This window comes from Lytechinus pictus, chromosome 8 (assembly GCF_037042905.1).
Source record: "Lytechinus pictus isolate F3 Inbred chromosome 8, Lp3.0, whole genome shotgun sequence".
In the NCBI taxonomy this organism is placed as follows: domain Eukaryota; kingdom Metazoa; phylum Echinodermata; class Echinoidea; order Temnopleuroida; family Toxopneustidae; genus Lytechinus; species Lytechinus pictus.
Window position 1 is genome coordinate 34,886,511 of NC_087252.1, and position 22,320 is coordinate 34,908,830.

The window sequence follows — 22,320 nt, forward strand, 5'->3', positions numbered from 1 at the left end:
TTAATTACCACGGCCTAATTATTCATAAAATTCACACAATACATTAAAATATATCACACCATCAGATTGAGCATGCATCTGACCAGTACAGTAATGTTTTATTTTACATCTCATTTCAATGACATTTTCAGCATTTTGCTTGTTTGATTTGGAATTTGGGGGTTACATAATTTGAAGTGATATTACATTTGTGTGTCTCATTCATCTTATGTTATCAACAAAATACAAACCCAACACACATACAAACCAACAACAAACAAAATTTAGATTGCGTTTCCATGTTTGTTTGTTTGTACCTTTGTTTCGGTTGTTTTGCACTTACATTTGATATTTGTTTGTTGGGATGGATGCACGAACAAGATTGTGCGCCCCCCATAAAAACAAATGCACAATCGCGATGGATAGAGTAAGGATGTTCAAAAGAAACAAGACCCAAGACACACACTCAAAAAGAAGATTTTAGTAGAACATCATGTCTTTATTAGAGATTAAGTATAACAAGAACCAGGCCTGGCAAACCTATTACGTTAGCCGGCAGGTTAAATTTGATTTACACAAAAGTGTACTAGTATTAGCTATCTAAACACTACGATATGAAGCACCCCTAAGAGATTAGAAATTGACCATAATACAGAGCAGGAAAACGGGGGGGGGGGGGGGGAATTGGCTTTGCTTCTAGAATGTGACTTCACAATGCATGTAACCTTAAAAGGCTCGAGGGGGGGGGGGATCCGCCCCCTTGGCCTTTTTTTACAATATATCTGCCATGCAAATTTTTTTTTACCACGCTACTTGCTAACAATTTTTTACTTTCGGGTATGCGGTTACTAACTTACCCAACATTATGTAAGTGCATGTCATACCCAAAATTGCTCAATAACGTGAATTTATGTACAAATCCAAATAATGCAAATTGTGTTTTTAGCCAAAATTCGCAAATGTATGATTATTTCTACTTTAACAGATTAATCTTGTAAATGATCAAAATTATGTGTGCAACAATGTCCTTGAAAAAAAAAAAAGTTGAAAAACAAAGAAATACATAATTAAAAAAAAAACAAGTTGAACGCCTCTGGCTGTCTCGCCTGCATTACGCGATTCAATATAGCAGCAGTGATGACTTTGAAAACAGCTATTGCATAATTATTAACAAAAGAAAACATTCATATGATAATAAAATATGTCCATTGACCCAAAATGACCTTTGACCATGATCATGTGATCTAAGATGTGTGCAAAACAATCATTTATACTTGATTACTCTTATGTCTATGTTTCATGAACTATATCCATAAACTTTCTAAGTTATGATGCAAATTCAACAAATACTCCCAATATGAGCCTGGTGGTTGAGTCGCTGCCCGGCAAGCAGTAGATAAAGAGGCTTTCTCCTATTAAAGCCTCTTTATTTATTTACCATCTATTGTCTTTAGTGAGTCAGAAAGCGGATCGAGGGTATTTGTATTCCAGTTCGTGATTTAGCCGTGAACCAGAATAGCCTGGTGGTTGAGTCACTGACCGGGAAGCAGTACATGGCAGGTTCAAATCCCACTGGTTCAAATTTTTTCTGACTTATGATTTTCATTACAAATCGAGCATGCCATCTTAAACACATAGGAGTTATGCCGAAAATTTGTTTACAAATTAGATCCATAAACTTTCAAAGTTACAATGGAAATTCAACAAATACCCCTAACATGCCCAAAGTTCATTGACCCTAAATGACCTTTGACCTTGGTCATGTGACCTGAAACTCAGGCAAGATGTTAAGTAATACTTGATTACCCTTATGTCCAAGTTTCTTGAACTAGGTCCATATACTTTCTAATTTATGATGACATTTCAAAAACTTAACCTTAGGTTAACATTTGATGTTGACGCCGCCGTCGGAAAAGCGGCAACTATTGTCTCTGCTATGCAGGCGAGACAAAAATACGAAAGAAAAAAAAATTGAGAAACCGATTAATTTTTAAGTTCTGTTGATCAGAATCCTACTAAGAGTCTGATTAAAAAAATTAGCAGTTTTGGGCTTGTATTTAGTTAATTAGGAAATTTTTTTATTTCAACAAGTTGTGTTGCTACGGGCGCAACTAGCTGGCTCGTGGTTGCGTATTGCTGCTCGGTTATATTCACGTAGCTAACGGCGCACTGGCCAAGTGGATGTATCAGTTGCCGAGGCAGCATCAGTGCAGCTCGTTTAAATTACAAAGTGATTTAGCAAATCAAGTTAGATTAGACTTATAAAACTAGAAATTTGACGTGTCCAAAGGACACAGATGCCCCCCCCCCCCCCCCCCCGCTTAATGCGATCAGAAAGTCATTCAATATGATTGAACTTAATATTGTGCAGAAACCAATATGCATATATATAATGAACAAATTTAGACCTTTGACCTAAAGACTCACCCTTTCCATAATAATCTCTGGCAGAAGATATGACAGTCAGGTCATTTGATGTGGATAATCCCTCACTTCATTGTGTCATATGGAAATGCGGTCTTGCTGTCTCATCAATTTTTTCAATACAGCTACTTGCAGCAGTGTCTTGAACTGGGATTGATTCTGGTGAATATTTCCAAAGTTATCGTGCAGAAACCAACTCGCATATATATTATGAGCTGTGACCTTTGACCTGCGGACTCCGAATTCGAACTTAGCCTGTATTTTGGTGACATCTACCTACACACCCAAATTTTTAGAATCCATTAAATATTTGTCAAGTTACTGCGCGGAAACCAAGTGGGGGGAAGGACGGACGGACAGGGAGAACACTATAACTATGGACTGGTCTGTATTTGGATGACAGTAGAAATCATCACTCCCTTGGTGCCTTCTATCACTCCTCAGGCAAGGTCTCGGGGTAATAGAAGGGTTGGTCTAAATAGCACCTCGGGAATGAGGTGGAGTCATCCTTTGTATACCATTGCATGGTTAGGTGATGTCACAATCGAAATGCAGATGCAATACGCGTAGCAGACTGGGTAAATGCAAACTGCTGATACAGTTACAGTATGATACATACTTGAAAAGGCTGCTATGTGATTTTGCTTTCCATGATTTCTTTCTTCATTTTCATTTTGCTCATTTTGGATGAGCGTAGGAAAAAAAATGGACTTTTCTTCCCATTCATATTTTTCACTAACCTCTGGTGATGTACAACACAAATAACAAATATTCCTATTTGTTCAATGGTATAAGATTTCGCAGTTGGTGAAAGAGAGACACTATTCAACTTCCCTCATTGAATACAGCATATTTCTTTCACCAGAATTGTACCATCAAAATCGTGCTATTCACTACTCCTGCTTTTATGGATATCTAGGAATCATCACTGGCAATGTGTTGATTGCATACAGATCTATACACCTTCTCATTCAAGACAGTGTATTGCATCAATAAAGTAGCATTAATTAGGCAATGGACCCATTCCTTTTGATCGCTTCTTATCGGCCATTGCTTTTCTGTTATGATTAGCTCTCTGTCCTTTGTGCCTTTCATTCTTTTGTCTTGTCTTTAGCTCTTGATCTGTCCTTCCCCCTCCTCTACCCCTCCCTCCTCCACCCCTACCTCGCCCCCCTCTTCCCCTTCCCCCTCTTGATGGTTGTCCTTTGAGTTCTGGCTGACTGTGTTCTGACCCTGCTCTCAATTGTTCCAATGGTCTGCTCTCCTGTAACGAAAATAAACAAGGAAGAAAGAAAGTGTATTATTTACTTAAAAGGGATATTCACTCTGTCATGAAGTTGATTTTAATGAAAATGAGTGAAAATAGCGATGAAAGCTTGGAGAAATCAATTAAATTAATTGCTTTTTCTTCTCACTCTAAGATTGATTACTTCTTTTAGTTTGGTTGCCTTTAATATACACATATCTATAAAAAAACAATTAGCCCATACATTCATTAATATATCCATCAATAACAATTAGCCCATTCATTCATTAATATTCATTCATTCATTCATTCATTCATTCATTCATTCATTCATGTGGAAGCGTCGTGGTGTAGCGGTTCTGACTCTCGCCTTGTAATCAGAGGGTCGTGTGTTTGAATCCACCATGGCCTAGCGTCCTTTGGCAAGACGTTAATCCACACTTTGCCACTCTCTACCCAGGTGTTTAAATGGGTACCCGGCAGGATGTAAAAGCCTATATGTAGTTTGCCCAGCAATTGAGTCTTGGAACTCTTGTTGGAATGCTCCCCAGGGAGTGGAGAAGGTGCATACATTGTATGCCGGCATGCAAGGATCCGATGACCGGGGTAATAATATGTCTGTAAAGCGCTTAGAGACGTCGTTCCGATGTATTAAGCGCTATATAAATGCGGATTATTGATTTATTAATTAATTAATTAATTAATTAAAATTAATTAATCAATTAATTAATCCATCCATCCATCCGTCCGTCCGTCCGTCCGTCCATCCATCCATCCGTCCATCCATCCATCCATCCATCATTCATTCACCCGTCCGTCCGTCCGTCCGTCCGTCCGTCCGTCCGTCCATCCATCCATCCATCCATCCATCCATCCATCCATCCATCCATCCATCCATCCATCCATCCATCCATCCATCCATCCATCCATCCATCCATCCATCCATCCATCCATCCATCCATCCATCCATCCATCCATCCATCCATCCATCCATCCATCCATCCATCCATCCATCCATCCATCCATCCATCCATCCATCCATCCATCCATCCTTTCATTCATTCATTCATTCATTCATTCATTCATTCATTCATTCATTCATTCATTCTTTCATTCATTCATTCATTCATTCATTCATTCATTCATTCATTCTTTCATTCATTCATTCATTCATTCATTCATTCATTCATTCATTCATTCATTCATTCATTCATTCATTCATTCATTCATTCATTCATTCATTCATTCATTCATTCATACATTCATTCATTCATATATCTATCCATCCATGTCTTTTCTTAATTTATAAGTTTTACTTACTTTGAATCTCTCTCCATCTCTCTCCTCTTCATTCTCTTCTTCTTCAGAGGATCGTGTCTGAGCAGCAGCTAGAACTCTTGGCATTGTAAACGGTCTGATGGACAAAACAGTGAAATCACTGAATAATTCTGTGTACAAGAATGAAGGATCATCAATGTAAGGTCTTATATTCATTACAAAATGAAATCGAGACAAGAACAGATATTTCAATAAGGGCATATTGAAAAACTAACTAGAATTTTAATTCGTCATGAGGACGAATTAGGTGATCTGTCTCTGATTTCATGATCAGGAAGACAATCAGCATGTTTATTGAGATCAATATGATCATCATAATGAAAACTGAACTTCTCTTACGAAAAGAACGTGTTGAATACTCTTGAAAAAGAGGGAAATGAAAAAGAGGGAAATGAAAAAGTTGTGTGAAAAAGTGTAGGTCATACACATAGTGTACAGGAACATTGTACATTAAAAGGGATTTTAATCTCTTTTATTGTCCAATGTTTTATTTGATATACATTGTAATGGTCATAAAGGACCATTTGTGAAATGTTGAAAAGAAAAAAAAAAGAAAAAAAAATTCTCATGTTTACCCCTGCCCCCTGGGCTCGAACCCTCGACCCTAAGGAAGCAAGTCTCACGCCTTATCAACTGAGCTACACTATTTCCCATAGACTAATACACATAAGCACTATTTCCCATAGACTTTACACATAAGCAAATTGAGAGGATCTCAAATCCAATTTTGCAAGAGAAATATGGGCATGATCCCGGCATCTGATCAGAAAATGGAGACCACCATTACGATAGCTCTCAATCTCAGCTACAACATACTCAAAGCTGAGAGAAAACCGACAAAAAGAAATGGAGATATGGCTCACGAAATAGAGGAATGTAAAATCCAGTTTTGAGAAAAAGTCATTTCCCATAGAGATTGCACACAAAATGAGCGAAAATGACATGCCTCTATAACTTGCCATTTTTCAGGATGATCCGTTCCTTTAAATGTAAATATAGCCTCGAATTAGCAAAAGTATGTCTTCAGCTACAACATATAAAAAACTGGACGAAAATTGACCAATATTTACGGAGTTAGAGTCAAATTTGCATAATTGTGATGACGTCATTTTGTAGCAAAATGGGAATTTTGAGTTCCGACGCCATTTTGATGACGTCATGATAAAATTTCGGGTCAAATGTGACATGAAATCATATCTCCCATTCATACTCTATTCGAATATGAAAAAAAAATTGGGGGTCAACGGATTACCTGAAGAGCTATAATGAGTTTTGTATAGGCATGTTTTTGCACATATATTGTCTATGGTTAGTGCGCGCGCGTGCTGTAAACTTTGATGGAGGCTAATTCCGTTATTACTTGTCGTAGAAGGTTGATCAAGGTATCAAATTGTTCAGAATTATATTGTCGGTGCATTGATATGAAAAAAAAATGGCGATCCTAAGTTGCAAAGTGCCGTTAAGCGCGAGATTTTTGAAATGCTTAAAATGACCTGATTCATACTCTACTTTGGTCAAAAAGTGATTTTGAGCATTTTAAAATTTTGACATGCACGTACGCGCACGTCGTGACCTTTACATGACCTTTGATGACATGGACAGTTGACCCTTGACTTGAAGTTAATGTGATGTATATATGGGTAATTTTTTATAATTGATAATGAAGATATGATTGATAATGGGAATTTGCAAAAAGGCGTCTAGATGACGTCACAATGACCTTTTGACCTTGAACTTGTTTCATACAGATGACAGGATAAGTCCCCATATCTGATGATATTTTGAAGATAATTGATGTTGTAGATTTTGAGATTTTATGGCAACAAGAAAAGGGCGGAAAAATAAAAAGATATAAATAAAAAAGAAAATTCGTACGAAATTAATAGTTGATCTGTCGATTGACAGATCACCTAATTATGGTGTAATAATGACAATATTGATGACGATGAAGATAATTATAGTTCTTATTACAATAATATCATTACTATAATAATCATTTTACAAGAATAGCTTGATTTATATAGCACTTTTCCAAGAGGATACAACGCCCAAATTTAGACGCGAGTCAGAACCACTAGACCATGACCTGCCCCAAATGGTATTAAACCAAGCAATAAATGTTAACTACTATGATAAAAGCCAATCGATATCAAGGTTTTCTTCCAAATTACTTCAGTTATTCAATAAATCCCTGATTATCATCAAGCATCACGTCAAGTTTATATTTTATTCATGAATCTCTTGTTAACCGAGTGGTCCCTTATACCTCATTAATATTTGCTTTATAAACCTACGATCCTCTGCTTATATTGAAGACCATACAAATATAGTAAATGCTTATAGTTAGGATGTCTACATATCATTCCCTTACCATGTGTGTAAAAGTCAAGTCCACCCCAGAAAAATGTTGATTTAAGTCAATAGAGAAATATCAAACCAGCATAACACTGTGAATTTCATCAAAATCGGATGTAGAATAAGAAAGTTTGACATTTTAAAGTTTTTTTTTCTTCACAAAGAGAGTTATACATGTACATGTATGTACAACACAGTGTAATGTGCAAATGAGAGAATCAATGATATCCCTCAATATTTAGTTTCGATAATAAGGGCCAACTTGACTGAACCATAAAATGAAATCAAGGATCAATGATCAGAGATTAAAATGCAGTATGGACCATCTGTGACTTCCTGGATTAACAAAAGATGAAATTATATGGGAAATGACATTTTACAATGATCTCCGACATTTGAACTAAAACCCTATACTCTGATATTCCATACGTGAGCTAATTTTAGAAAATGCACCTGTTTCATAAATTTACAACTACGGTAACTTTGCCTTTATTGTAACAGCAGCCAATCACTATCAAGGGAAAGCTTGACAGTGATTGACTGCTGAGCCCTGTTACCATGATAGTTAACATATTAGCAAAGTTAGAATAGTTGTAGCTATAGTCCGACCTCTCTTATCCGGACACGTTGGGACCAGCACCAATCCGGAAAAGAGATCTATCCGGATCTGGGAGACCCAATATTAAATAAACGCAGCTGCTGCCTTGATCCCCGCAACGACGGTATGGTACATTATCTATTGTAGTGGGCGTACAGACCGTATTCACTGCAGTGTCAGTGCAAATAATAGGCGGTATTTTTATGGAAATGAAACGATGGCCAAAACTGTTGGATAATTTACCTGCTAAAATGTTTGAGGTATAAATCAAGCATACCTCGAAAGAAAGAGAATGAATGACTCGATAAAACTAAGTTTTACAATTAGATCATAGCGGCGGCTATCGCAGCTTCGCAATGTCAGCCATTGTTACTCTGACTGTAGGCTCAAACACGATAGATGGCGCTGTCCGTATTGAGGCCTAGCGTTAGCTACACTGTAGCGAGACATGTGTTGTTTTTCCCCGGAAAACAAAAAGAGAACGTGAAGAAATGTTTGCAATGCGCCCCGATTTCCTGGAAAATTACCCTACCTAAGTTCTTTCGGTGATTTGGGTGAGATATTTTCATGAAAAATAATGTTGTTTTAGGTAGACTATATTGGAAAATATCTGTAATCAAAGTGAGTTTGCGTATAGGATTGAGTTTAGATTGCAATTTCATTTCCTCACGTACTAGATTGAATTGAAAAAAAAATCTCGGCAAGCGTGCGTCCGGATAATAGAGAGATCCGGATAAGAGGAGGCCGGATAAGAGAGGTCCGACTGTATATGAAAGAGGCTCCATATAGGTAGTGTACCTTCTAGTCTGTAGCTCATCAGCAGAATCAGCATCATCCGCACCAACATTGATGGTATCATATGTGTCATCATACTCATCATCATATTCATAGCTGACCTCATAGTATTGCTCATATGATTTCTTGAGTTCTTGGATAGTGGATTTATCAGACAGGATAGAATCAGCACTATCTTCTTTCCTACAAAAGACAAATAAAAAAATGATTTCTGAAATAAGCAGGGAAATATTGTCATCATCACCTTATCATGTGGCTAGCAGAGATATATTCAATGAAACCAAGTCAACATGAAATGATGAATATCAAACACCTTACCTCTTTCCTTTCTGGATCTTTGACATATCAACCTTGTCTTTAGAGAAGACATCAAACTCATCGTTATCAAACACGTTAGCTCTCTGTGATAGTAGGTCTTCAGCAGGAGCAGCTTTAGGCTTTGTCCTAAGTAACAAACAAAATGGAATATGAGTATTTCTCAAATAACTAGATAACCAAGTTTAATACAAACAAGTTATAAATATAACTTGTCTTTATACATCATGTTCAAGAACTATTATTACTCTTGCTCCTTTTTGAAGATTTTGAAGTTCTTGGAATGATGCTAGATGTTAGAAGTGTTAGAAGTCACAAAAGGTTAGTCTTGTCATATGGTCATATAAAACGGTACAAAAAATATAAGGATTACGAGTCTGGACTATTTAATAATCAACATACAAAGGTGATCTAAAAAAAGAAAGAAGGTAACTAGCAAGGTCTAGTAGTTTATCTCAATTTACTAGTTCATATTCCTATCTAAACCCTTTAATGATTCTAGTAGTCTATCTGAACTTACCTCTTCATATTCCTATCTAAACCCTTTAATGATTCTAGTAGTCTATCTGAACTTACCTCTTCATATTCCTATCTAAACCCTTTAGTGATTCTAGTAGTCTATCTGAACTTACCTCTTCATATTCCTATCTAAACCCTTTAATGATTCTAGTAGTCTATCTGAACTTACCTCTTCATATTCCTATCTAAACACTTTAGTGATTTTAGTAGTCTATCTGAACTTACCTCTTCATATTCCTATCTAAACACTTTAATGATTCTAGTAGTCTATCTGAACTTACCTCTTCATATTCCTATCCAAACACTTAAGTGATTCTAGCAGTTTATCTTCTAAGATATCATTGATGACTCTAGCGCTGTCATAGTTATACTCTTCAAGACATGCCTGGATATAACAAGAAAATGATAAAAAGAACAACAATCAAAATATGATATATATATATTCAGTTAAACTGATCAGAATACCCATATACGTCTGTTGATTTTTGAGGGAGAGTGAAAATACTCTCATTTATTTCTTTGAAAAATATATACATGTAAAAACATATAAATATCATACATTATTTTGAACATAAATATACAAATATAATCATGAGACATTAAGGTGAGATTTAAAAAAATAATGAAAGAAAAAGGTATCCCAAAAAGCCTCAAAGGCTTGAAAAAAGGGAAACCAAGAATAAAACATAAGAATGATTATAGAAAATGATTAATATTGGATGTTTTAAAGGATATAGCTTAAATATTGAAGTGAGGTGAAGCATAAGGGTGTGGGACAAGATAACACACTGGCCTGTATTCTGAACTCAGGTTTAAATTAAACCCTGGTTTAAAGTTGTGGTTTAACTATGGAGAGCCATTTGGAGCACAAATGCCTAAAAGTACACTAACTCATATGACACCCAAATTGGTCATAATTGTCTGGGAATGACAACTGAAGGATTATTCTTTAGTTGGACTTCCATGTGTTCCCTGACCATCTTGTGTGACTCAAGGATCGCTGAAGCTGATTTAGAGACAAAGGAAACAAAATAGTAAACATAAAGAAATATAAGAAATATGCAACATAAACTTTTTTGTCTTCCTTATAATTTTAGCACAGAGTTAGACCGTGGTCTAAATTAAACCCGACTTCAGAATAAGGGCCAATAGGTTTATTGTACAGTAACACAATCCTGACCACTCTTACATGTTCTTCTCTATTGATGCAGCCCTTGTCAGTAAGCTTTCTTTTTTTCTTCTATTTTTTCAATGGGTGATTTCAAGTGCAGTTGATATTGGTGTTGTGCACACACCGAAACCAGCTACAACACCATACTTGAAATGAGGCTGGTGTTGGGATTAAATGCTGTCTGCTGAACTGACCAATACAGCTGGTATTGACAATCTAAGTGTAATTTCCCCATTCTCCAACAACAACCCCCAGGGATCGGGAAAATCGTGTCGAGATTTCTCACGTAAAGTTGAGATGATCGGCAGCGCAGAGGTAATAATGTCTTGAAATATCACATGTCACATTTTCCTGAACCAGGCAGTATACCTCCTTATCTAGTTCATCCCCTGCTTCCATATGATGACGATCCACAACATTTATATTGCGCTATATTTCTGTTAAAAACATTCATAAGCGCAGGCTCATCCAATTAAGCTAATTAGAAAACATCTGCTGTAATAAGTGAATTTTTAGAGATAATTTAAAGAGTTCAATGCCGTCAATTTCACGAGGCGAAGAAGGGAGGGAATTCCAGAGGCGTGGAGCAATAGATGAAAAATCCCTTTAGTTGTGTGATGGGTACATGCAGAGTGACACCAGTACCAGATGAGTGTAAGTCAGAATGTAGACAGTGTTGTTCTTTTAGAAAAGTCACATAACCTGGAGCCAAACAATGAAAAACTTTAAAAGTCAGGAGAAGGATTCTGAATTCTATCCTGTACTTAAAGGGATGCTCCAGGCTGAGAATATTTATATCTTAATAAATAAGAGTAAAATTCAGAGCAAAATGGTGAAAATTTGATCAAAATCGGATTAAAAAAATTTGCATTATTCTGTGAAACAGTTCTAGGCATGTCTTCATCACTCACTGGTCTGACTGGCTTCCTATGGGGGCTGGTGCTCTTACATGTATATGCTAGAGGTCCTGTGAGTTCTGAGCTGACCAGGCTTGCCCCTTAAATTGTCGATGAACGAAGCAGAAGGTAGGGCACCAGCCCCCACTAGGATCTAGCTAGAAATTCTGGTGGGTGATGCATAACTGTTCTTTTTGAAACTATGTACTCGGTTGTATTTGTTAAAATCTCTTTTTTATTTGTTTATATTTGTTGTTGTTTGTATATCCAAAGGAACTGTAGCTGAGCTAGCGCCATGAGCGTCTCTGGACGGTGTGTGCGCACAATAAGATATCACATTATTATTATCAGGTGGGCTGATGATGTCACATCCCCACTTTCCCTTTACTTATGTTATCACATGAAATCATTATTCTTTCATTTTTTTCATAAATGTGTAAATGATATGTCTCCATTATGATGAAATAAGCTGCACCAAGAAATAACTAATGCACTTATCACTTGTCAATCCAATTGTTTTATTTTTTGGTTGTAAAATTTTGAATAAACCTAATTTCATATCATAAAATACAAAAGAACAAGTGGGGATATGATGTTATGTAGTATGTATCTAACTTCCTGTTATCATTTCAGTCATTCACCTTCACTTGTTCACAAACTCCCCCAATGTCATCTAAGAATCCACAAACCCCCAATACCATTTAACTCATAAACCTTGACCATAAAAAGACCAACCCTCAGTGACGTCAGCTAACTTCATGGAAGAAGTATGACTCACACTCCCAGCCCCAGTCACTTGCACAGAGCATCACCACACCCCTTATACCAGAGAAAGTTTGATAGACAGTTACCTGTAGACCAATCAGATTGAGTTTAGATCACTCCCACCTTAAATTGTTACACCCCCAAAACTAATGATATAAATAAGACTTCTTGATTATTAGAATATACAAGAGAGAATGATACGACAGAATACTAGACCAACACTCATCCATAGAGACTGACTGACCTCAAGACTTAGACGTCCATCGAGTATTAATTTAACTTCACTTCGGATCTCAACCTGATACTTCTAAATTATTTTATATTCATCGTCTCCTGATATACTCTGAATCTTCTTGTACTTCGAACTGTAGCTGAATATTGATGATTAAATACCTAGTGATTTTGAACTGTAAATTTTTCTTCAAGTTTCTTCATTACGCTTCCCTTCTAAAAATACCGATCCCAACATAACAATGACATCATCAGCCCACCTAATGAATATTCATGAAGACATGCCTAGAACTGTTTCACTGGAAAAATGCAAATCTTTAGAATTAAATAAATTTGTTATTTATTATCCGATTTTGATCAAATTTTTAGCATTTTGCTCTGTGAATTTTATTCTATTTATGTAAATATCTTCAGCCCGTATTGGTAGCAAGTGCGACTCTGTGAAAACAGGGGTGATGTGATCATATTTCTTTGTACCAGTTAGCAGGCGTGCAGCAGCATACTGTACGCTCTGGAGTCTGTTCAGCATAGTGGAAGGAAGACCAGCCAGCAGACTGTTACAGAAGTCAATCCTGGAGGTGATTAAAGAATGAATAAGGGTTTCTGCTGCAGAACAAGTGAGTAGCCATCGTACAGCCGATATATTTTGTAACTGGTAGTAGGTCGCTTGGCATACCTTGGAAATATACTAGTCCATCTTTATAAACTGGTTGAAGAATACACCCATATTACGAGCATTCTCTGAAGGAGGGACAGACACACTGCCAACTTGAAGATTTTGTGTGACAATCTTGTTCTGTATATATTCAGTCTTGTCATCATTCAGCTTCACGAAATTCATTACCATCCACAGCCGGATTCTGCCAGGCAGGTAGTAAGATAGCATCATCATCTCTCACTCTTGAGTTGAAGGTCACATATTATTGTGTATCGTCTGCATAGAAATGAAATCCACGATGATGAGCAATATCCCCAAGAGGTGCAGTGTACAGAGTGAAGAGCAGTGGCCCGAGGACGAAACCTTGTGGAACACCGTACTTGAAGACATCCTCCTCTAAAAAAGTCCCCTTTGAGTAGTGTGCTCTCATGACCTGATGCAAGAATTCTATTTCAAATCCAGTGTCAGTCAAACCACACTGATATGTTGCATGACAGTTGAGTGGCAAATGATCAAAATCCCTTCAGCATTTCCATTTAATCAAAACACACCTGATTGATTAATCCATAGAGGTACATGTACACAATGCTAATCAATCTTCTATTTTCTCCTTGAATAGGCAACAATTAGTAATCTTCTTCTATTCATTTTATTTTTATTTTTTTTTAAATACAGACATATAAGTGAATAAATTAAGTTGCTAATTTGTAGTTAAACAGTGATTTTTTTTTCATTTTATCTTCATGAATTTCCAATATAGAGTGATTAGCACTTACTATACTGTGGAAGGTATAGTATTCTCAATCAAACTGTGTTCTATTTGTAATGGGTAATATTCAGGATAATGAGTAACACAGTGTACCAATAAAAAAGGCTTGATTAAATCCCTTACCATTATGAACCCTTCTCCTAGGTCTGGTAATAGATCTCTCACACCGCTTATCAATGAGTCGAGTTCAACACCAGTCTTTGCAGCTGGAGTAGCACAGGCAGAAAAAACCTAAGCAGGAAAAGAATCATTTAGAATAGTAACTTGAAAATTATAACAGTCAATTTATATATAGTATATATCATATAATAATATATGTCTCTATGCACTTCACAATGTTAAGAAAAGAAAAAAAGAATGTATAGTTATGTGTCATAAGAGAGTCTTGCATGTAAACTTTAACGTTGACCTAAAAATGACCTTCGCCCTTACCATGTGACCTCCGACTGCAGCATAACATGCAGGTCCAGTAAGTACATATTCTATCAGAGTTTTATTGAAAGGTGACTTACAGTTGCAGAGTTATGTGTCATAAAAGGTGGTTTCAGACTGCCTCAAAGTTTATCAGTTCCAGGGATTTTCTGATCGGGAGATTTACCCTGATCAGAAAATACCAGGTAATATTGGCAATGTGAAAGCAAATTACGCGTAATCTCCCCGAAAGAAAATGCCCACTAAATAGTAGGTACAGTACTTGTCAAAATTATGAGAACTTTCGCGGGGATTTTTCCAAGGTCGCAGGTATTTTGGCAATGTGAAAGCAATTTACGGGAACTTTTAGCCCAGCGTGTAGTTAGGAGCGGGTGCCATGGGTGGCTGCTGAGCTAGCGATTTTGAATCTCGCGCATTACCTGGTTATCAGACCATACTGCGCATGCTCGTAACTTCAGGAATTTATCCCGAAGGGTACGTTTCGGGGTGGTGTGAATGCAAGAATAATTAATGGGTATTTTTTAGCCTAAAAAGGTTCTCGTAATTTAACAGGGATTCTTATGATCGAGGCGGTTTGAAACCACCTAATGTTTGTGACGGCCGGACGACATTTGGATCCCTAAGTCTCGCCTTCCCCTCTGGTGGGCGAAACAAAAAGTCTTGAAATTATCTTGTGCAAGCTTTAATGTTCATGAGGTCTAGTGCAGTACCTTGTCTTCAAGATAAGAATCTGTCTGGTAATCCTCTGGTGCTGCTACTATGACATCCAAGCTTTGGTTTCCTTTAGGAGTAACATCTTCAGATGTATCCTCAGTCTTCTTACATCCATACAGAGCTAAGGCCTCTTTCATACCATCTACAATAAATTGTGTCCTAGTCTCATCTCTGTAATCAATTCTAATTAAGGCTTACACAAATGATGTTAGAGAGTTTATATCAACTTGATTTATTTACTACTCAGATGGTCATATGGGCTTAAACACATAGGTTCGTATTCTGAAGTCGGGTTTAACTTAGACTCAGGTTTAATGTTGCGGTTTAAGTATGGGAAGCCAAAAGTGTCAAAATTTTTATTAAGTTGTATGTTTCTTAAGTTTACTGTGCTCTTTCCTGATTCATCGATGGTGAAGACAATATAATCCATTTATAATTCCTAGACAATTATGAATGATTTGAGAGCCAAATGAGCTGAAATATGATATCTCTACCATTAGTGATTTATCTAACAATTTGCTTTCCATACTTAAACCACAACTTTAAACCCGAGTTTAAGTTAAACCCGACTTCAGAATATGGGCCATAATCTGCTATCAAGTTGTTATAATTACCATTTAGTCCATACTTCACTTGGTCTAATACCAACTTAGTCAAATTCTCATTTGGGTAGATTTCAAGTTATCCAATTCCCTACCTACAGTATTAGCCAATAAATGAATGCTTCATTATCTTTCCTCTTGCAATGGTTGTACTTCACTGATTTATGAAAAATAGAGGGAAATTGTCTGTAACCTATTTGATCAATACCTTTTGCTTTCATTTGCATATTGTGTATAAACCTGCTTTGTGACGTCAAATAAAAAATTAAAATGTCATAACTTTCCTACTTTTCTTACCCCAAATTTGATTTAATCTTTAAAGGGGAATCCAACCCATATAAAAACTTTTTTTTATAAGGAAAAGAAAAATCAGACAAGTTGATAGGTGAAAGTTTGAACAATATTGGACAAACAACAAGAAAGTTATAAATTTTTAAAAGTTGTAAATATTGGTAATCACTATACCCATGGAGACTTCAAATTGGCCGCATATATGGGATGGCATAGTGATGTAAGGCAAGGACTACTCTTCCATGTACTCCAATACATATTATGGCTAAAATGTCATTTTTCCCAAAAGTTTTATTTCAAATTATATTTTTCTTTCATGAGGACATAAAACAATATACTACCTGGGTTATATTTAGATTACTGCCCCAGGGGAATGGGTACTTAGGAGAAAACCACTAATCCCTGATAATAAAGTACATGGTCTATGGGAAAGTTGTCCTTGCCCCTTGTCATAATTTACTGACCCAGTTGCCAATTTGAAATCTACATAGTATTAGTGATCTCAATTTTAAAGCAGCTATAACTTTCTTATTGCTTGACCGATTTCTTCCAAACTTTCACCATTCTGTTTAATTTATTTTTCTCCTTCCCAACACAACATTTTATGGCCAAGGCTGGATTCCCCTTTAATTTCATTTATTAATCCAAATCAACTTTGTTTGGTTGATTTTAACATTTTTTCAAAGTATATATTTCTCAGAGCGAATCAACAATAGCACCATCTCAATCTCAAGTTCTCAGCTTCTTATATCTGGCCAGGTTAATGCAACATTTTGAGCAATGTAGTCTGTAATATAGGCCTTATTGAATTAGAATATACTAATTCATTTTTCCAAGAATTACACCTCAGTATACCATGGAGCAAAACAAGTAATTTTCTCTAAAAACATTTTTAGTTTTTTTTGTATGAATAAAATCAAACGCGAATTCATCCTGTTTTATCAAAGGTAAAAGCATGTAGTTGCAGCAAGCAATATTATTTCATGAGAAGGTCTTAACAAGTGGAATGCTTCTGGCCGTCTCACCTGCATCACGCGATTCAATATAGCAGCAGTGCTGATTTTGAAAACTACTATAACTCGCACAAGATGTTCAGTGATACTCTTATTTCCACGTTTTATGAACTAGACCAATACACTTACAGAGATATGATGGTACAGGTGTAATTCAACAAATAACCCCAACGTGGCCAAAGTTCATTGACCTTACATGACCTTTGACCTTGATCATGTCACCTGAAACTCTGATGTTCAGTGATACTTGATTACTCTTATGTCCAAGTTTTATGAACTAGACCAACACACTTTCAAAGTTATGATGGTAATTCAACAGATACCCCCATTATGGCCAAAGTTCATTGACCTTTGACCTTGGTCATGTGACCTAAAATGTGCACAGGATGTTCAGTGATACTTGATTACTCTTATGTCCAAGTTTTATGAACTAGACCAACACACTTTCAAAGTTATGGCGGTAATTCAACAAATACCCCAATTCGGCCAAAGTTCATTGACCATAAATGATCTTTGACCTTAGTCATGTGACATGAAACTCAGGCAGGATGTTCAGTAATACTTGATTAACCAAATGGCCAAGTTTCATGAACTAGGTCCATATACTTTCTAAGTTATGATGACATTTCAAAAACTTAACCTTAGGTTAAGATTTTGATGTTGATTCCCCCAACATGGTCTAAGTTCATTGACCCTAAATGACCTTTGACCTTGGTCATGTGACATGAAACTCAGGCAGGATGTTCAGTAGTAATTGATTAACCAAATGGCCCAGTTTCATGAACTAGGTCCATATACTTTGTAAGTTATGATGACATTTCAAAAACTGAACCTCAGGTTAAGATTTGGTGTTGACGCCGCCGCCGCCGTCGGAAAAGCGGCGCCTATAGTCTCACTCTGCTATGCAGGTGAGACAAAAATCAAGGTAAATTGTCACAGTATTCTATATCTGACATATTACTAGTAACATAAACTTGTATGTGTGAAATCATGAAATAGCTGAAAACCTACAATAGTGATGATCACAAAGGGTGTGTTTATGCTTCCATTGCAGAGACAGAATCAGCGTTTTGAAACATTGTTTCAGATTGCCGATCGCAAACACGTTTCTTGAAGTGGCTTTCATGCTTTGTTTTTCAGAGGCTTCACATTGTAAATTTTCATTGAGCAGGAAAGTGAGGTTTACGATCTGTGTTCTGAAACGTTATTTAAATGAAAATAAGCATGAAGGCAATCTTGTTTTGGACTAATCATGTATGAAAACAATGATTTTGGCCTAATAAGTGGAAGCATGAACACACCCTAACACAGGAAAGTATTTATTCATACATTCAAACACCTGGGTGGTTATTTCATAGGATTCTGTTCAAACTCATTTTAATATTGTTAACACAATTGGCATTTGTATTTAATAACACCTTCAAAATGTATGATGGGGTGACCATAATTTGCGCACATTTTAGAAATAATCATGAATTTGATTTTCAATAAAAAATTTATCAGTTCACAAAAAAATTAATCAAAATCATGAATACCAAACAGAAGGCAAGATCCTTAAGTCAAATTCGCTTAAGGGAATTATAAAGTAGGTCAAGGGTTTCACTGGTATAACGATCCCAAAATTCCATGGTGATCGACTGATGCACGCTCGGCTAAAAATGTCATTAAAAAAGTGTGACATTATTTTGCACACGATCATTTAGCAAAGCTTTCGAAAAGAAATCAAGCAGACAAAGGTAAGAAAATTATATCAGATGGAGGTTAAAATGCCATAAATTCGGTTGGTATCACATTTTGCTTACTAATTTGGAGACCTCTGCTTGCAAACTGGTGATTCCTCGATGCTTGTTGAGAAGTTTGGATTTTCTCAGAGCGGACGCAAAAGGTAACAAAATTATGCCAATTTTTTGCCAATAATTTTACAAATTGAGACTTTCCCTTCACGAAATTACCATACTGAGTTATTTTGAGTCGCTTTTTCTGTTGGTGATATTAGTTTTTCAAGATTTTGATTAGATAAAGAGATATTCGACTGTGCGCAAAATTTGGTAACGCGCGAATGAAGGTCACACCACTGTATAATGAATGAGAGACCAGACAGTGTTGGTGAGTAAAGGATACAGTTGATGAGAGGTCTGAAGCATGATATCAATATCATCCTGTATGTTAGAATGATCACAGATTGCTGCTAAGAACAGTTTATCAGTCAGTAGAGATGTCAACATTTCAATGTAGCTCTCTATGTGACTGCAAACTTCATCACTTCCACTACAAATAAAACATACAAAAAACAATTAGATGTTAAACTGTTGCTCACAACACACAAAGAAAACTCAAAGAAATTTTAGGCTACTGATTGCAGCCTTCCTCAGCGATGTAACATGATTTGACCTTTGACTTGTATTGAAGCTTTAAAAACCTTCATAAATATAAAGAAGTGCAGCCCTATGTCCTCCCTCAACAATTATCAGGATAAATTTGCAATGCCTGGTTACGTTGTTACGAAACATAACACAACAAAATGTAACTGCATACCAGACCCAAAATTGCTCAAGAACATGTTTTCATGTAAAAATGCAATGCAAATTCTGAATGTAGCCATTATTCATAACTACATCATAATTTACTTTAACTCATTAAAAGCTATTTGTTTCATGATATTTATGATTTAAATAACGTTGCCGACCATTTGCACCGAAATAAAACACAAAGTAAAAAAAGAGAAATAAATAAGAAATTGAAACAAGTGGTATGCCACTTGCAGTCTCGTCTGCATATATGATTCAATACAGCAGTGACGACCTTAAAAAAATACAATGAATAATTTTCACACAAAAAGAATTCCCTTGATAAAATACTATGATTGTCAATCTCAAATGACCTACATGTACATGTGTGATCTTTGCCTAGTGACCTGGGCGGCAGGCCCCATCTTACAAATAGTTATGATTGATCCGATCAACCACAATTATAGAAAGCCAGCACCGTCAACATCTAAAATGCATGATTGTTCAAAATATTTTCTAGATATGCTGTTCATTCATACATTAATTGCTTTGTTGAAAAGTTAGCGTGATTCTCTTTGTCTACACAGAACATTGCACAAATTTCCTGTAGAAAAAAAACACACTGATGGATTTCCATACATTTGAGGTTGACCGGATCAATCGTAACTCTTCATAAGACGGGGCCCTAAAATTGTATCCATCAATTTGTCATTACTTGGTTATACGGTTATGCATAAGTTTTCTGCCATAGGGACTTTATCCATACTTTCAATATTATCTTGAAAATTCAAACTCATAACCTTAATAAACTTTTTGATGTTGATACCCCATCATTGTCAAAGTTCATGGACCCTTGAATGCCCTCTGACCTTGATCATGTGACCTGAAACTTGTGCACAATGATAAGTGATACTGTACAAGCTGTTATTTTCGCGTACAGAATATTTCGCAAATTGCGGGGTCCCGACATTTTCGCGGGTTGTTCAATTCGCGATCAGAAGATGTACGAAACACTTCCACAGCATTTCAAAGAAGCAAAACTAGTGTATATCATGTGCAAAACTATGCCCCTCAAAGTCTCCATGCTGGTATGTTTTTGTACACAAATATGTCCCTGTAAAAACAGTTACAAAATGTGGAAAAAAGTGGCTTAAATTTCACTATTTTGTACCTTTAGATCTGTGAATTCATCATGTCACAGTTTGATCTGTAAGAGTAATCTTTTGAAGTTATGTTTTGTTAGATTCACTTTTTAAAAAGTTGGTTTCAGTGCAAAAATGTTGAATTTTGTGAACAGAATCTTACGCCTCTAAAAGCTCTGGTCATGTGTCTTATGAATATTAATGAGTATGCAAATAGAAGCAAGTACGTGTGTTTATAGTGAATCAGATGACAATAAAATCAAATTATTTCATGGAAAAAACATTTTGATATTACAGTGAGTGAATAAATATCGATATAATTATGTGAGAAAATAGTTTAGGCTCTGATTTTGTTTAAAAAATTAAAAAAAGTGAAATTCTAGCTAACTTTTTGAATCAGTAAGTGTATTTCTAAACCTTATTTTTTGTACATATAGAGGTGCATATCTCAATTTTCTCACTACACAGTATGTTTTCAATAGCAAAGCTTAGTTGTTGGGGATATTGGCACTGACTAATAAATGTGTCAATATTTTTGTGTGTTGTTAAATTCGCGGCCGATCGGCAATTCGCGAAATCCGCGAAAATAAAACCCCCACGAAAATAACAGCTTATACAGTACTTGAATACCCTAAGTTTTATGAAATACGTCCATACACTTCCCTGGAGTGTAGAAACAATTTCTAATAAATCTAATATCAATCTTATCAAAATCCAGAATAAAACTGTGCAAATGTTGGAAAAAGGAGGGCAAGTATATAGTGAATTAGGGAGGCGTGATAGCTCAGTTGGTATAGTAGAGGATTTGGATTCCGGCCCGGGGGGGCCACTTCCATTGACGAGTGGATACCATGCGCGACCACGGGGTCTTGAAAAGCATCCTAAACACGTATTTTCCATATTCTGAAAGTGCACCCCTTAACAAGTATTGGCGTGTAAAACCCTACCCTTAACAAGTATTGGAAACAAAACGATACTCTTGGCAAGTATTCCCTGAAATGAACCCCTAAACAAGTACAGCAATATTTTATTGTTATGTCACGGGTCCGTCGGTCGTCGGTTTTACCTTTACACACCATTATTTTGGTTTAGTATGGCCCCACCTTCCACACCTCGCGCAAATCGGACTCTAAACACGTAGTGTTGGGGCAAAAAGGACATCCTTTATAAAACGTTTTGATTTTGTTTTATCATCCCCGCATATTTGACCCTAAACACGTATATTTTTCCGAGTGAAATAGATACCCTTTTTTCAATATTTTTGTGTTTTTGACACCCTTATCACGTTACGTACGTAACGTGCCCTATCTTGAATAAGACATCCATTTTACATGTTTTTTTGGTCGCGCTTGGTATCCACTCGTCAATGTAAGTGACACCCCCGGGGATTCCGGTGACTAGGGTTTGATTCACTTAGTTTGCTAGTGTCATTTGGTAAGGCATTTAAATCCTCATTACCAGGTCCCTGGGAGAGGACCTTAAGCTGACGGTCCTCTGGTTGCTTGCTTACAAGCATTCATGCTTTTTCTGCCATCAGGTACAAAAATCACCACCAAAAAG

At 36.3% G+C, this 22,320-nt stretch overlaps 1 protein-coding gene across 1 annotated transcript in view; it reads right to left on the minus strand.

Annotated features, from left to right (window-relative positions):
* Positions 1-450: 450 nt before the first annotated feature.
* LOC129266102 (activating signal cointegrator 1 complex subunit 2-like) overlaps positions 451-22,320 on the minus strand; it is a 48,415-nt gene continuing 26,545 nt past the window's right edge. The window contains exons 11-18 of the mRNA XM_054903948.2: positions 19,233-19,379; positions 15,202-15,376; positions 14,183-14,290; positions 9,851-9,954; positions 9,054-9,179; positions 8,739-8,918; positions 4,970-5,063; positions 451-3,667 (exon numbers count right to left, since the gene is read on the minus strand). Of these exons, the coding sequence (XP_054759923.2) occupies positions 3,407-3,667; positions 4,970-5,063; positions 8,739-8,918; positions 9,054-9,179; positions 9,851-9,954; positions 14,183-14,290; positions 15,202-15,376; positions 19,233-19,379 (1,195 nt within the window). The 3' untranslated portion in view covers positions 451-3,406. The remainder of the gene's footprint in view (positions 3,668-4,969; positions 5,064-8,738; positions 8,919-9,053; positions 9,180-9,850; positions 9,955-14,182; positions 14,291-15,201; positions 15,377-19,232; positions 19,380-22,320) is intronic.